Here is a 16,549-nt window from a genome sequence, read left to right as displayed (position 1 = left end):
TCGTACATGGAAATCTTCTCTATGTCAGAATAATATTCTGAATGAAGCGGCTTTAACTTTCTGCCTCTTTACATGTCTCTTTATGATCCCCACCAGCCTAAACCCAGATAAACTTTTCATAAGGATTAGAAACCTTGTATTTCTGGGGTGGCGGGAAGGTGGGGAAGAAAACTTGTTTAAGGGCTTTGTGAGGCTTGCAGCATTGCAGCAGGTTCCTCTGGGGGAGCCAGATTGCATTATTTGCAATGTGAATGCATCAAAAAATAATTGCAACTTAGAAGTCACTTTTTTTACCTTTTGGTTTTAGGTTGGCCTAGGCTCAAGTGGGTTGTAACAGATTCCAAGTACCTCTCTAAGTCACCAAAGGACTGGCAGCCCAACATTTCAAACGCGGGGACTGAGCCAGCTTACATTGAGGTATGTAGCAAGCAAAAATTAACTAAACAGCATATGCTGCCTTGTAATATATTTAGGGTGTTTCAATTGTCTGTGTGCCTTGCTGCCAAAACCTCATGTCCTCCTAATGTGCCCTTTCTCTCCAGAAGTTGTGGTTTAAGCATCTTTGTGAACTGGCACAATTATAAATTGAGGACGAAATTTACGCGGAAGTTCTTCTTCCAGTGCCCTTTGTTCTTCTCGAACAGATCTTTTTTTACAGAAAAAAGCTTCGGCCGTTAGAGTTTGTGATGGGGTGGGTGATCTGTGGTCTTCCAGACATTGGACTACATTTCCCATCATCCCTGAGTATTGGCCATGCTAGCTGGGGTTAATGGGAGTTGGAGTCCCAGCTACTTCTTTAGGGCCACAGGTTCCCTATCCCTGGTTTATGGGAATACTTTGGGAGTTCTAAACCTTGTTTCAAATGGTCTGTTCCCTTCGTTGGTGAGTCTGTTCACACTTTATTTTGAGAGAGAGAGAGAGAGAGAGAGAACAGGAATAGCATAGGTTGAGCAGGGCTTTTCAAACTTTAGCTGTTTTCTAGATTACAGTTCCCATCATCCCTGACCACTGGTCCTGCTAACTAGGGACGATGGGAATTGTAGTCCAAAAACAGCTGGAGACCCAAGTTTGGGAAACCCTGGCCACAAATTCAGGATTGTAATTTGTTTCCTCATTCTACTCAATTTTGCTCGCTTATCCATATTCTGCCTTGCATGCAAACACACATGCATATACACGGGAAAGAGTAAAGGGCTCTCTGCCTTCAGCTTTATGAATGCTTAAGGCAAATACAACAGCACTTTGGTCCCTGAATTGTTGATATTTGTGCTCTTTTCTCAGTACAAGACCAGCAAGGAGGGGAGTGTGATGGGTGTGACCGTGTCACGAATTGCTATGCTGGCTCACTGCCAGGCTCTGTCTCAGGCCTGCAACTACTCTGAAGGTGAGTGCTGTCCTGCCTGGCTGCGTTATGAGCACAGGGAATAATGTCCTAGTGGACAGCTTTCTCCAGAGAACTGTGAACCCAGCCCAGTGCTAGTCTTTAGGAGTTATCATAGAAGTGTAGAGTTGGAAGGGACCACAAGGGCCATCTAGTCCAACTCCCTGCAATGCGGGAATCTTTTACCCAACATGGGGCTCGAACTCACAACCCTGAGACCAACAGTCTCATGCTCTACCAACTGAGCTATCTCTCAGGATATGCGCTACACCCATTAAATCAAAGTGATTGTTTACAAACAGTGCACCAGTTCACACTGCCAAACACTTCAGTGTGATATAGGTTTCATTGCCCAGCCACACTGAGAGAGACTTGTATGTATGTCTGGTAAGGTAATGGTGTTATTTCATATTGAGATAGCCGCTATCTCCTGTATACAGTCATACCTCTTGTTACGTTCGGTTCAAGTTACGTCTTTTCAGGTTGTGTCCTGCGGCAACCCAGAAGTACCGGAAGGGGTTACTTCCGGGTTTCACCACTCACGCATGCGCAGACGCTCAAAATAATGTCACGCGCATGCGCAGAAGCGGCGAATCGTGGCACGCGCAGACGCGGGTTGCGTTTTGCTCATGTTGCGAATGGGGCTCCGGAACAGATCCCGTTCGTAACCAGAGGTACCACCGTATATAGTTTGGTTCACTGATGTGTTTCTCTGTACAAAATCATATAGTTCCTTGAATTTTAATCATTGTATTAAAGCATTTATGTGCCACTCTGCATTGAATATTCTAGGCCATTGTACAACAATATACCCACATACCGTATTTTTCGCTCTATAAGACGCACCAGACCACAAGACGCACCTAGTTTTTGGAGGAGGGAAACAAGAAAAAAATATTCTGAATCTCAGAAGCCAGAACAGCAAGAGGGATCGCTACACAGTGAAAGCAGCAATCCTTCTTGCTGTTCTGGCTTCTGGGATAGCTGTGCAGCCTGCATTCTCTCCATAAGACGCACACACATTTCCCCTTACTTTTTAGGAGGGAAAAAGTGAGTCTTATAGAGCAAAAAATACGGTATATCAGCTGGTGGAGCATGGGACCCTTAATCTCGGGGTCGTGGGTTTGCGTCTCACATTGGGCAAAAGATTCCTGCATTGCAGGGGGTTGATCTAGATGACCCTCATGGTCCCTTCCAAATCTACAATTCTTTGATTCTATGAAATTATTGCAAGGAGCAGCTTGACTTTGTAAACTGATCCCTATTAGCTTTTACATGCAAAAGGAGAAGGATGTTGCCATTTATTTTTATTTTTAAAAATTCAGTAACATTCCTTTCACCAGGCATTTTCTTAGCTTCCCTAAATGCTCAGTACGCATCATCAGTCATCAGTGGCTTTTCTTCAGCTTTCGTCTGAATACCACTTGTTTGGAAAACACAAGCGGGGAGAGTGTTGTTGTGCTCAGGCTTTCTTACTTCCAGGCTTTCTGCTGTCTTCTGGTTTGCCACTGTGAGAACAGGATCCTGGAATAGATGGGCCTTCATATAAACCAAAACAGAGCATTCATAGCAGTTTATTTACAGGCATCTTAATCTGCCCTGATGGACTATTGAAGCAGCCAATACCAATCATCACTGCAATAAAATAGAATAAAACAATTAAAATAGCATTCCATCTCCTCCCCCCCCGCCCCGCTTAGCAATACAGATCTGTTTAAGTGTGTGCGTAGAAAGTTCTGTTGGTACATTTCTTGTTAGAGAAATGCTTGGCATTATCAACGAGGGAGATTTATTTTCCTGTTAAGAAGCTTGTTGCAAGCATCTGAGGGGAGAGATTTTGGTTTTTCATGGCAAGTCTGAGAAGTGGCCAGTACAATATGATTATTCATGGAACCCTGGAGTAGACCTTGTGTTTGTTTAGCAGAATAGAAAGTTGCACCTCGGGAAGCAAAATTTCAGACAAGTTAAGTGTTAACATTTCTGTTGCAGGTGAAACCATAGTGAACGTCCTGGATTTCAAGAAAGATGCAGGCTTGTGGCATAGCATGCTAACGGTGAGTCAGCATTTTAAGTTTCTGCAGAAACTTTACTGTGACTTCTTTTCGTAGGCTACAGAGGCATGCGGTTATTGGACTAGGGGGACTAGTCTAGCCCCCTAAATGCTCCCTGGGGGCTGGGAAGCCTGGGAAGCTTCTGCCCGGCTTAGGGAGGGAAGCGTGATGCTCATGCCCACAACATCGCCCTCACCCTTGCAAGCTGGCGCCTCTATCCCTAACTGTTCCCCTATGAAAAATTTCATCGTGCGCCACAGCTCAGCTTAGTCTTAAAGATGGAAGGACCACTGAAGAATGGTATGACTGCAGTCTCACTGTGGAATGTGAAGTGTAGCATGTCAGCATTATTTTAAAATCCTATGAATTAGATTTATTGGATTGGATTCATTGTGGTTATAGAGGAAACGCCTTTTCACGTGCATGGAAACCACACATTTTTGCCAGTGGTTTGTTTTTATTTGATTTGCATCTGGGTTATTCTCTTGTGTGTGCATGTGTAAAACCGGCTCTCTTTCTGTCTTTCAGAGTGTAATGAACAAGCTGCACACTGTCAGTGTGCCCTACTCAGTGATGAAAACCTGCCCTCTTTCCTGGGTACAGAGGGTTCACACTCACAAAGGTGGGCATTGAAAGGCTGTTGCACGGCTGACGTGTCATGAAATTCTACTCGATATGATCCAGAGCAGAACAATGTATAGTTAGCAGAGTAAAAACTTAAAACATGTTTCAGGATTCCCCAAATGTAGACCAGAGGCAATTGTATTTCATCCAGCAGAGTTTTACTGCTACTGAATGCAAATGAGCATAATGGTCACAAATCCGATACGTTCAGGATTGGCACTGTCCATTAGAAATCCAGTTACAGCAGTCTTAATTTAAACGTACAAAAAGACTAAACCTTAACATTAAGCATACTATGTGCAGAACATCACACCAGAAGGAAAAGAGAAAGAAAGAGAAACCCAGGTTCCTTCTGGCCTATTATTATAGTCAGCATGACCTTGACCGAAAAAGACAACAGAACCAGTTTAAGCCAGCTGTAGTCAGCTTCTCTGAAGGAATAACCCAACATCACGAACCTTTCTTTCACACAGAGAAGCTACTCTTGAATTACCGTATTTTTTGCTCTATAAGACTCACTTTTTCCCTCCTAAAAAGTAAGGGGAAATGCGTGTGCGTCTTATGGAGCAAATGCAGGCTGCGCAGCTATCCCAGAAGCCAGAACAGCAAGAGGGATTGCTGCTTTCACTGCGCCGAGATCCCTCTTGCTATTCTGGCTTCTGAGATTCAGAATATTTTTTCCCTTGTTTTCCTCCTCCAAAAAGTAGGTGCGTTTTGTGGTCTGGTGCGTCTTATAGAGCAAAAAATACGGTAAATAGAATAGGAAAGATCTCTACACATCCGCTCAATACTTTCTGTACCAAGAAATGCAAACTGACACTCTCCCCATTTATTAGGTGCAGGAAGTATTGATATGCAAAACACCTATAGAAAAACATATCTGGCCCCTATCTGGTCTCCAGTCCTGTTCCCATGCCCATGGAGCTGAATGGGGCGCAGAGAAGCTGCTAAAAGGATGTGTGACTCTTGATTGTTACTGGGAACATAGCCTTAGGCTACATGGTTCTGCTACTTTCTCATTGGAGATCTTGGAGAGCTGGCATCTTCTCACCCTGCAGTCGTAGCATTTGTTTACCAAAGGGATTTACCTCCTAAGTCTGCCTAGAGTTTTGTCCTTCAGATCTCTGAGAATATCCCTGTGGCTTTTACTTAAAGGAGCAACAAGTAAGCCTCCACTTTGGTGCACTGACTTTCTCTAATTCTCTCGGTTGCAGCTAAGGTGGCTTTGGTGAAGTGTCGAGATTTGCACTGGGCCATGATGGCTCACCGGGACCAAAGAGATGTCAGCTTAAATTCCCTGCGGATGCTGATTGTAACAGATGGTGCTAACCCTTGTGAGTATCCACGTGGGCCTGTTTTCCTGCCGTAGTGCCTGCATATTTAGCAGGTTTTCCTCCAACAGTCTTCAGAATTGTGCTCAGTGAAGATAACTTATTCACATACTTGGCAGTAGAGCATTGAAAAGTGTGTGCGCACGTGGATGCAAGTAAGATTTATTTCCAAGTATGGGAATGCAGCCTAAGGCTGTATACACTTATTTGCCTGCATGGTGTAAGATCATTTATGGCATGGGCAGGCAGATGCAATACAATGGAAGTGAATGGTCCACAGGGGGCAGAGCATTGGATAAAATCTTTGCCTCTTGAGGAAATGTAACTTAATCTTCTGATGAGCTATGCGAGAGAGGGGGCAATTTAGTAATTATTGGCGCTGTGATCTAAACCACTGAGCTTCTTGGGGTTGCTGATCAGAAGGTTGGTGGTTTAAATCCCTGTGATGGGGTGAGTTCTCATTGCTCTGTCCCAGCTCCTGCCAACCTAGCAGTTTGAAAGCACGCCAGTGCAAGTAGATAAATACGTACCGCTGCAGCGGGAAGGTAAACAGCATTTCCGTGCGCACTGGTTTCCGTCACGGTGTTCCGTTGCATCCAGAGCGGTTTAGTCATGCTGGCCACATAAGCTGTCTGTGGACAAACGCTGGCTCCCTCAGCCTGAAAGCGAAATAAGCGCCACAACCCCATAGTCGCCTCTGACTGGACTTAACCATTCAGGGGACCTTTACCTTTTACCTATATTTCATTGTACTCCAACAGGAAATTGGTTATAACTATCTCTTCTATATTTTCAAATTAGAAGAATAGAGAGCAAAGATTGTGTGTGTGTGTGTGTGTGTGTGTGTGTGTCAGTCACGAGAACTTTCCCTGTACTGTTTGCATTTGTTGCAATTTATTTTGTAGAATAGAGGTAAATAAAAGGTTTGCTTCTTTGTGTTTTTTTGCAATCTTCATTGTATTTTTTGCAATATTGTTCACATGATTACTGTCTTATAGAACAGTGAGTTGCCAAATATTCTGGAGCTGCTTTTATAAGAGGAATTGAATTGCAGTTTTAGTTTTGCCTAGATATTCTAGCTTGGTGCTGCCTTAAGTATGCAAGACAGGTAACAACACTAAAACCAAAACTCATAATAAAGAGCAAAGGTGTTCTGTATACAAGAACACCTTGGTAAATCATCTTAGACGCAGGAATTTGGAATGGCAGTAGTCAGATAAGAGTTAACACTTGCTTTTGTCTGCTTCTAAGCGTGTAATAACTTGAGTTATACTGGCAAAGTTAAAGAAATGGAATTAAAACACTTGGATATATTCTGGCAGACATGGTATTGGGGGTCTACTTCAAGGCAACATCTAGAGAAATGGCCAAAGACTTTGCAGAAGTCCTATGAGAATTGTATCTTTAAAAGAGGACAACAGCCATTTCTGTCTGGGGTGGGGGTGGGGAATCACCCCCTTCATTAACAGGCAGCATAGAGGAGGAGACTTGAGCATCTTTAAATTGCTCACAGGGGATGAGGCAAAGGGTCTTTGAAAGAAATGAGCAACAGGGTGCTGCTCCTCTTGGGGGATTAATTGAGTGTCTGGCCAGATGGTATTGGCAAGCATTACAATTTGAATGCAATTAGCACTTCTGGATCAGATGGAGGCAGAATGCACTGGGAAGATACCGTAATCTTCTGGGTGTGGTGGGGGAGCACTTAAACCTTGTCATTGTCTTCTTTCACAAATGTTTTCAGATTCACAAGGAGTCTGCACAGAGGTTCTAACAATCCTAGGGATTATTGTGAAGTGCTTTGTACAGTTAGAATTAACATCAGTTCCCGTAATTCCTTTTTAAGGTTTGGATGCTCAGAGAGCTTTGAAAGGAAGGTGGAGGTTCTTCTGGCCTTATAAATAGCATAATGTGGGCATTGCAGTTTTATTATTATATGCTTTTATCCAGCCTTTTTGTGTACTTCATCTGCAGACAGGCCTCCTGCAAATTATAATATGCCTGGGGCTCCAGAACTATATTACTGCACAGTAATTAAGTGAGGAAGTCTGATTTTAGAAAGAGCCACTCTATTATAGCACTCAGACATGTCTGCAGTGCACTAAATCTTTAGGAAATATTATTACATTTAGGCATCATATAAATGGTAGATATTATGGCTTTCCTAAAGCAGCCTTTGTGTTTCTGTTAGCAGGCCCCGTTCACAGTTTAAAATGATAATGATTGCCTTCCAGGGTCTGTGTCCTCTTGCGATGCTTTCCTAAGCTTGTTCCAGAGCCATGGGCTTAAACCGGAGGCAATATGTCCTTGTGCAACATCTCCTGAAGCAATGACTGTGGCAATTCGGAGGTAGGTGATGTCTGGTTTTCCCAACTACCCCTCTTTTGTGTTTTAAAGAGATGCCACCAATTTACAAATACTTTAAGCTCGTTTATTATCTGGGGCATCTGAAACGAAAGTTGTAGTCAGTACATAGCTTCTTCACTGAGTAATTCACTGCTTCTGTCCTCACAGCAAGTGGCAGTAATATCTCTATGGCCATCCATCCATTTGGACATATTGGCCTTGGTAAAAACTCTGGAGGGGCATATATAGGTATCCTGGTTCTGATGGGGAACAAAAGCGACTAATTTAAATATTTTACTGTTTTCGTAATTAATTTATTACACATTTCTCCACCCACCCAATTATTTGTTTTTAATGCTTGCCTTACACTGTGCCGGAAATAACAGAGCTTAACTATTTTAATATTAATAAAATAACTTTTTAAAAACCTCACAAGTTTTTTTTATTATTCTGCGCTGTGGGTTAAACCACAGAGCCTAGGACTTGCTGATCAGAAGGTCGGTGGTTCGAATCCCCGGGACGGGGTGAGATCCCATTGGTCAGTCCCAGCTTCTGCCAACCTAGCAGTTCAAAAGCACAAAGTGCAAGTAGATAAATAGGTACCGCTCCGACAGGAAGGTAAACGGCGCCAGAAGCGGCTTAGTCATGCTGGCCACATGACCCGGAAGCTGTCTGCGGACAAACGCCGGCTCCTTCGGCCAATAAAGTGAGATGAGCGCCGCAACCCCAGAGTCGGTCACGACTGGACCTAATGGTCAGGGGTCCCTTTACCTTTACCTATGATCTAATATATGTATTCATTTTGTTCAAATATAAAAATACGCAAATCAGTTTCAGTTTTGATCCTAGAATATGATTTCATACTCTTGAGGCATTGCTGTGCAGTCTTTTTGGATTGTTGTTTTTTTTTTTTTTGTTTGTTTGTTTTTCTGTAGCTATTGGAAAGCAAACCTAATAATTCTAAATGGCATTTAAGGCTTTCTTTTTATCTGTTGATGAGAAGCACGAATTATGTCTTTCTCTCATTGGGTTCATACAGAAATTTATTCACATTCAAATATATCAGGAGGTTGAGAATCCATTAGAACTAGGTTTCCACTCCGCTGAATGTACATGGACTCAGTGATCACCCATCTTTGGATAAAGTTCCTGGTTTGGTGTTGGGCAGACTTTAGTCTTATCAGATCTACTTAGGTTTTTTTTACCAGAACCCCAAGATCTAACAACCACAGCCATGTACACACACACACACACACACACACACTCATACTCGGTTAACCCAAGCTTGCTTTGTTTCACCCGCCTAATTTAAGGTGGAAAATATGCCTTTTCCTTGTTACCATCGTTGAACAGCAGGCAATCAGAGTCCCTTTTCCAATCTACTGCAAATCAGTTCGGGAACTACCATGGGGGTCCAAACCTACCTTCTGCCCACCCTCCCTGGATCACTTCAGATAATACGGGAACTTTTAAAATATCCTTACATGAAGTGACCCAAGTAATATACCTAAGGATCGGTCGCCATGGGTTTCATTGTGCATTGTGTGCCTTCAGAAAACCCAGATCTAGTGGGGCTCCCTGCCATTCAGCAATTAGAAAAAAGCTAGTTATCGGAAGGTTCCCTAAGTTGGGGTGGAGAGCGTTTTGCAGTCCAAGGAGACCATTCCTTTGCGGGGAACCTTCCTAACAGTGATGTGTAGGGCCAGAGGGGGAAATGGGCAGAACAATGAACATGTGTCCTAGTTTTGTACAGTAGGCCACATTCCGGCCACACGAAAGTCAGAGGTTCCTTCACATGCATACACATCTCCCTTGTGGTAAGCCAGAGGCATTATAATTGTTTGTGGGTACATTCCAGCCAGGTAAAAGTGCTTGGGAAGGACTTGGAGCTCGTAAGGGTATCAAGGGCCAAATAGAAAGGCCAGGAGGGCCACATTCATATATATACCCAAGCATGAAGATCCCCATCCCGGCCAACATGATCAGTAGGAAGCCAACAGTGCCCCTCATATTGTGCTGTAGTACAGTGGTGCCTCGCAAGACGAAATTAATTCGTTCCGCGAGTCTCTTCGTCTAGCGGTTTTTTCGTCTTGCGAAGCAACCCTATTAGCGGCTTTGCGGATTAGCACTATTAGCGGTTTAGCGGCTATTAGCGGCTATTGAAGGCTTAAGGGATTAGCGGATTAGCTGCTAAAAGGCTATTAGTGGTTTAGCGGCTTAGAAAAAGGGGGTGGGGAGCAGAAAAAAATCTCAAGACTCGCAAGACATTTTCGTCTTGCGAAGCAAGCCCATAGGGAAATTCGTCCTGCGAAGCGCATCGAAAAACGGAAAACCCTTTCGTCTAGCGGGTTTTCCGTCTTGCGAGGCATTCGTCTTGCGGGGTACCACTGTATATTAATGCCTCTTGTATTCCTAGACCTGGTGTCCCTGGGGCACCCTTGCCTGGAAGAGCCATCTTATCGATGAATGGGTTGAGTTATAGTGTCATACGTGTGAACACAGAAGATAAGAACTCGGCTCTCACTGTGCAGGATGTTGGACATGTGATGCCAGGAGGTGAGGATCATGGTGGTGGAAGGGGACCGTACATGGCCCTGCTCTGAAATGTTTCAAACTTTCTCTGTTTGGGCTCCTCCCTCTCTCATCTATCACCTAACAATAGCTATCCTTTCAGGCTGCAGCAGAGGTTTGTTTGTTCCTCTTTCCCCTGAACTGTTTTCAAATCCAGCTGGCTGTTGTAAGAATTAAAAAGCAGCTTTAAGAATTGGTGTCTGGGTGTGTTTGTTTTCCTCTTCCCTCCTCCTCACTTTTTCCTCTTGTGTTGCGTCCTTTAGGTTTTAAATTTGTGGGAAGGGGCTGCCTTATTTTTACTGATAAGCACTGATTTTTACTGTAAGCACTTTGGGAGGTTCTTTGGCTGAAGAGCAAGGTAAAAATGCTTCAAATAAATATGGGAGTTGGGCAGCCATGTTGTCTGCCACAAAGGCTGCTTTGCTCCTGCAGTAGCCTCAGCTGCTATGTAATCCTTTGCTGTTGCACCCTTAAAATCCTCTGGGTACTGCTAACAGACCTTTTCATCTGATGGTTATTCAAATTGTTTGGGCTTATTCTGCCCACTCAAAAAAAAAAAAAAAAAAAAAAAAAGGGTATTGTGTTCCTCTATTCCTTTTGCTTCTTAAGGCTCACATTACCTTTTAAAGCACATGCTTGGAAAGGTCTCAGTAGCACAATTTAGCTTTGTGGTAGCATTTACCTTGAGAACATGTATTCCATCTTAGGGAAATTGCTGTCTGTGCCCATATCACCCCATGACATACCCGTGCATCTAATTTTCTGCAGTCCCCATCTCCCATCCCATCCTCTCCTGTGCTTAGAAATGAACTTGCAGCTGCTTAGAAACCAACAAAAATACATCGTAAAGGAGCTTTTACTGGGATAACTAATGATTGACATGCTGGAAGCACAAGCTGTGAAAGAAAGAAAAGTCCAGATTAGGCTTTGCCCATTAAAGTTAAGTGTTTGATAACTTGAACACCTTAAACAAGGAGACAGACAAAATAGGACTGTAGCTGCTGTAAGCATAGCAGTTGCTTCTTAAAATGTGTACTTGGGTCAAAAGCCTGGTTCTGTTCCATTTCTTCTCTTATATTTCCATCAAAGGAGTTGATCTCTGAGACTGAACGGGAGGTTCCCTAATGGCATTTGATTTGTTCTAGGGATGATGTGCATAGTGAAGCCTGATGGACCTCCTCAGCTCTGCAAGACAGATGAGATTGGCGAAATCTGTGTTAGCTCCAGAACAGGAGGAATGATGTATTATGGGCTGACTGGAGTAACTAAAAACACATTTGAGGTATGTAATTCTGCATTCTGACTTTAAATGGATCGTGCTCTGTTTTATTGAGTTAGCAGAGGGTTTGTTTGGGCTTTTCACAGCTTTTCACATTTTTTGAGATAGTGGATGGGAATGGAAAAGGGAATCTTTCTGTGTTTAATTTTTATAATATTTATTAAGCATTCATATCGTGCTTGCAAGTACAGTAATACCTCTGCGAACGTCTGCCTCGTCTAGCATCCACTTCGGTGAATGTCCGCTGCAAACCCGTAAGTACCGGAACAGGTTACTTCCGGGTTTGCTGCTTGCACATGCGCAGAAGCACAAACCGCTCCACACGTGTGCACAGACGTGGCACTTTGCCCTGTGTCCTTTTTGGCTATTGGCCAGGGCTCCGGTACGGATCCCAGTCACAAAACAAGGAACGACTGTACTAAAAACTCTTCTTTGTATATATTTTTAACAATCCCTATGGCGACCAGTAGGGTAGGTCAGTATGCTCCCCATATCACAGATTTGCAAGGAGTGGTGGAGCTTTTGCTGACAGAGTGGCTTTCCTTAAGCCACCCATGAGCTCATGGTTGAGGTGAGACTTCAACTGAGGACTTTCTGCGCTGAACATACGTTCTTAACAGCTGACTATACAAGCTTAATTAAACACTGTCTCAAATTTAGCACTATGTGGGAGTATCTGTTGAACCATCTACAATTAGCCACTGAAAGACTAAAAATCTGTTTTTGTGGCACCATGATAGGAAACGATGAATATAGGAGATCACAGATGCCACACTTGAATAAATAATTCTGCTCATTTCTCTTAGAGTTGAGAGCTTTAGGCTTTCCAGAGATCCAGGCAGGCTGCATTCACTCAGCTTGCTTTGGAAGTTGAAAGGTTGAATATGGGAGGCTGTGGAAAAGCAATTGTGTTTCTTAATCGGCACACCTCTTTAACTGAGACTCCCTATGCATAGCAAAGATGCACAAGCCTTTGGCTTTGTATTTGTTCTGCCTGTGAAGTTACTAACTCAGTTCTGCAGACTGGAGTTAAAAGAATCACTTTTTTACAGCAAGTTTCCAGTTGCCATGGTGGCTGAGAAATTTGGGATGTTATTGGTTCTAAAGGGGTAGGATTCAGAGTAGAACTGTGGAGGGCATTAAAGCGATCAGGGTGTGTGATTTATTTTCCAGCACAGCTTGCGCACCCGTTTCATACACAGAGAACCTCTCTATCCTGTAGACAGAGTCTGTTATTGCCTGCTGTGCTAGCTGTATTGTCCTTCCTTCATTTCCGCCACGTTAATCCTTGTCAGTTTCCTCTGAAAACGTAGATCTTGTGAGCGCAATTTTTGTGTGCTCAAAATAAATTGAGGTTAACTCAGGGGAGGAAAGGTTGGCACACACATCACCTTGGTAGCAGTGAATACAGAGGAGCAACAAGACGCTTCTGAGCATCACAGCATCACAGCAGCAGATCATGCCCTGGTTTCCAGTCTTGTTAAGCCTACTAGTAAAACTGTCTTGCGCCTGTCAGTGAGAGTCAGCGTTCCTTGTTTTGTGCTTTCTGGGTTTGCACTCTGTTCCAATTAATGTCAATGCCTGGGTTATGTAAGCAAAGCATGTTCCAGGGGAAAGGATTGATTTTTTCCCCCCTGGGCTACATCCATCTGGAAAGGGGTCTTGCTGTATTGCAATGGGGATAAACTGCGCATCTTCCTGTACAGAAATGATGTCCTTCCTTTTCTTCTTTCAGGTCATCCCTATGAATTCTGCTGGCTCTCCTGTGGGCGATGTACCGTTTGTGCGCTCTGGTTTGCTAGGTTTTGTGGGACCTGTACGTTCACCTGCATTCATTGCACTTTTCCTTCTTTCATTAATATTTACATTAATATCTGCCTTTCCTCCTAGGAGCTTAAGGGGACCTTCTCCCCTTTCACATTTTACCCTCACAACAACAACCCTTTGGAGTAGATTATGCTGAGAGACAATGACTGGCCCAAGGTCTCCCAGCGAGCTACAAAGCTGAATGGGAACTTGAACCTTGGTCTCCTAGGTGCTAGTGCAACACCCTAAATCACTGCATCACACTGGATCTCACAGTAGGCAGTCACTGGGCCAGGATGTACACAAGCCTGTGCAAAGAAATGTGTTTAAAACAAAGCAAAACCCTCCTGAATCCCCCTGTAATGCCTTCTCCCCTCTTATAAATATATTCTGTTATATACATTTAGCAACTTATTTTGAAAGAGGCAAGCATTTATCATATAACTATAATTTGTTAGAACTTTGCTTCACAACTTTTGGTGCCTAGGATACAGTGTTTGCTCCTTGTTAAAGTTAGAGACACACTTCACTCTTACTTTAATCACCCACCTAGCTCCTATATAGGACGTGGGTGGCGCTGTGGGTTAAAGCCTCAGCGCTTAGGGCTTGCCGATCGAAAGGTTGGCGGTTCGAATCCCCGCGGCGGGGTGCGCTCCCGTTGTTCGGTCCCAGCGTCTGCCAACCTAGCAATTTGAAAGCACTCTCGGGTGCAAGTAGATAAATAGGGACCGCTTACTGGCGGGAAGGTAAACGGCGTTTCCGTGTGCTGCGCTGGCTCGCCAGATGCAGCTTGTCACGCTGGCCACGTGACCCGGAAGTGTCTTCGGACAGCGCTGGCCCCCGGCCTCTTTGAGTGAGATGGGCGCACAACCCTAGAGTCTGTCAAGACTGGCCCATAGGGCAGGGGTACCTTTACCTTTACCTTTTAGCTTATATATATATATATATATATATATATATATATGTTGTTAGTTTTCAGAACAATAAACAGATAGTCTTTCTCACTGCATCCAGGAGATATCCCCATTAAGACTGCTTCCTGGCATCCTGCCTTTCCCTATGCCCAAAGTAGAGCTGAGCTGCATTTTCTAAGCAGTGGCAATGTTTCTGGGCAAACCTGCTTCTGAAGTTCCTCCAGGTTTATCATCTGCAGCACAGGCTGCATTTGGGAATCTTGGTGCAGCCTTACTCCTTTATTTCTCATATATTAGCAGAGAGAGATGAGAAAAATGTTGCATGGGGTCTCCCTTTTCCCGTGAGCATAGAGTGGTGAATCCATTCGACATGTTGGCTTAATTTACGTACTTGTGTGGCATACTAGTGTGCCCTGGCCCACACTTTAGGACCCAGTGGCTTAGATGCTACAATTATCCCCCCCCCCCCCCGTTATCTGATTCGCAGTCCAGTTTTTATGAATAGTTTAGAAACATCCACCCAAATTTCCTTTCTTTCAGTATCTTCTCATATTTCACAGTTGTTGTTTTCCCGTCACTAATTAACAGGTTGAGAGGGAAACCTAAGTTTAGACTTCAGGTTGGGTGGGTTTCTGTGGTCTTTGCCATAATAAAAGGTCTGATTTAAATGGTCGTAATTTTCTTTTGTGGTCTCTTGTAAGATGCATGTACGCTACCTGGTAGGAAGGGTGGTTTAAATACATGAAAGAAAAGAATTACCCTATTTTTTGCTCTATAAGACTCACTTTTTCCCTCCTAAAAAGTAAGGGGAAATGTGTGTGCGTCTTATGGAGCGAATGCAGGCTGCGCAGCTATCCCAGAAGCCAGAACAGCAAGAGGGATTGCCGCTTTCACTGCGCAGCGATCCCTCTTGCTGTTCTGGCTTCTGAGATTCAGAATATTTTTTTTCTTGTTTTCCTCCTCCAAAAACTAGGTGCGTCTTGTGGTCTGGTGCGTCTTGTAGAGCGAAAAATACGGTAACAAAATAGCAGAAGGGGAAGCAGCTGGTGATCATGGGGAGAAGGATTGTGTTTGCTGATGCCTTCCCCCTCCCCCTTCTCCACCATACAGGGCAGCTTGGTATTCGTCGTTGGAAAAATAGATGGGATGCTTATTGTTAGTGGACGCAGACATAATGCCGATGACATTGTGGCCACTGGACTGGCTGTTGAATCTATAAAGACGGTCTACAGAGGAAGGCAAGTCTGCATCTCCATAAAAAAATAACGAACTGGGGAATTATGGGTCTTCAGCTGTTGTTTACTAGCCTTCTTTTGAACATGGTTCCAAAATTGCAGGAGAACGTCAAGTGTTGTTGTTCCCTCCCCCTGTTCCTTCAAGTACAGGAAATCTCAGGGCAGTCTTTCAATAGCAGCAGACTTGGCCATTTTAAAAGTAGGGGAGATGGCACCTGTTTAATTACCTGATGGTGCTAAAAAGTTGCACGTTATACAGGCATGTATGTAGATGGTGTCTAATGAATCCCTCTCGCAATGGATGGTCACCGTTTTACTTCTAAAATTCATCATCCAGTGGCATGTAATTAGAGAGCCACACAAATACAGAACCTGTTTGCTACGAAAGTTGCCATTCTCTTATTATGCAGTATGGATTTTGTTTTATGAGGGCAGAGGATGGTGACACAAAACATGGCGAAAGTCGTTGAGATATTTGCATTTGCTTCCCATTGTTCCTTTCCCCTTGTTTCATGCCTTTTTGCCATGATGCTGCTTATATCCTCTGCCAATTTACACCACCTCTGCCAACCCAGTAACTTTTCCTACACTAAGGACCATTGAGCACACTATGTGGTGGGGAGAAGCCAAAGTGATCACTGAGTGTTCACTTGATAGGTAGTGCTAACACACATCCTGGTTCTCTGATGAATGTAACTGTAACCAGTACTGTCAGTATAAATTATTCCAGCATGAATGATGCCCACTGGCCAGTGAGATGTCTGACATCGCCTTGAATTTTGTTTAATTATCATCCTTCCCCCGCATTCCATGGTAATCAGTATTGTAGGCTGTCATGCGCTTGTTAGAAACACTTTCTGCCATAAATTTTGCAGATGTTCCAGATTTGGGTCATTGCACAGCGGAGGGAATAGTGAGGAGGACGGGGAGCTGTAAGGTGTGTGTGACTGTAGGATGGAATTTCTGGTTGCCCTAAAAAGGGAGAGGTGGCTTTGTAGCCAGGCTCTGTGATCT

General features: G+C 43.8%; 1 protein-coding gene across 5 annotated transcripts in view; it reads left to right on the top strand.

Moving 5' to 3' along the window:
* The window catches only part of DIP2B (disco interacting protein 2 homolog B), a 190,829-nt gene that overhangs the window by 149,142 nt on the left and 25,138 nt on the right, over positions 1 to 16,549 (top strand). For all 5 annotated transcript variants that reach the window (XM_083427265.1, XM_083427268.1, XM_083427269.1 and 2 more), the window contains 10 exons: positions 308 to 417; positions 1,282 to 1,384; positions 3,371 to 3,435; positions 3,961 to 4,054; positions 5,271 to 5,390; positions 7,619 to 7,733; positions 10,147 to 10,286; positions 11,447 to 11,583; positions 13,316 to 13,396; positions 15,411 to 15,538. In XM_083427265.1, the coding sequence (XP_083283391.1) occupies positions 308 to 417; positions 1,282 to 1,384; positions 3,371 to 3,435; positions 3,961 to 4,054; positions 5,271 to 5,390; positions 7,619 to 7,733; positions 10,147 to 10,286; positions 11,447 to 11,583; positions 13,316 to 13,396; positions 15,411 to 15,538 (1,093 nt within the window). The remainder of the gene's footprint in view (positions 1 to 307; positions 418 to 1,281; positions 1,385 to 3,370; positions 3,436 to 3,960; positions 4,055 to 5,270; positions 5,391 to 7,618; positions 7,734 to 10,146; positions 10,287 to 11,446; positions 11,584 to 13,315; positions 13,397 to 15,410; positions 15,539 to 16,549) is intronic.

Source organism: Podarcis tiliguerta (genome assembly GCF_965153285.1).
Source record: "Podarcis tiliguerta genome assembly, chromosome: 2".
Classification (NCBI taxonomy): domain Eukaryota; kingdom Metazoa; phylum Chordata; class Lepidosauria; order Squamata; family Lacertidae; genus Podarcis; species Podarcis tiliguerta.
The sequence above is the reverse complement of the archived record's forward strand: the minus strand, read 5'-3'. Positions and strand labels throughout refer to the sequence as shown.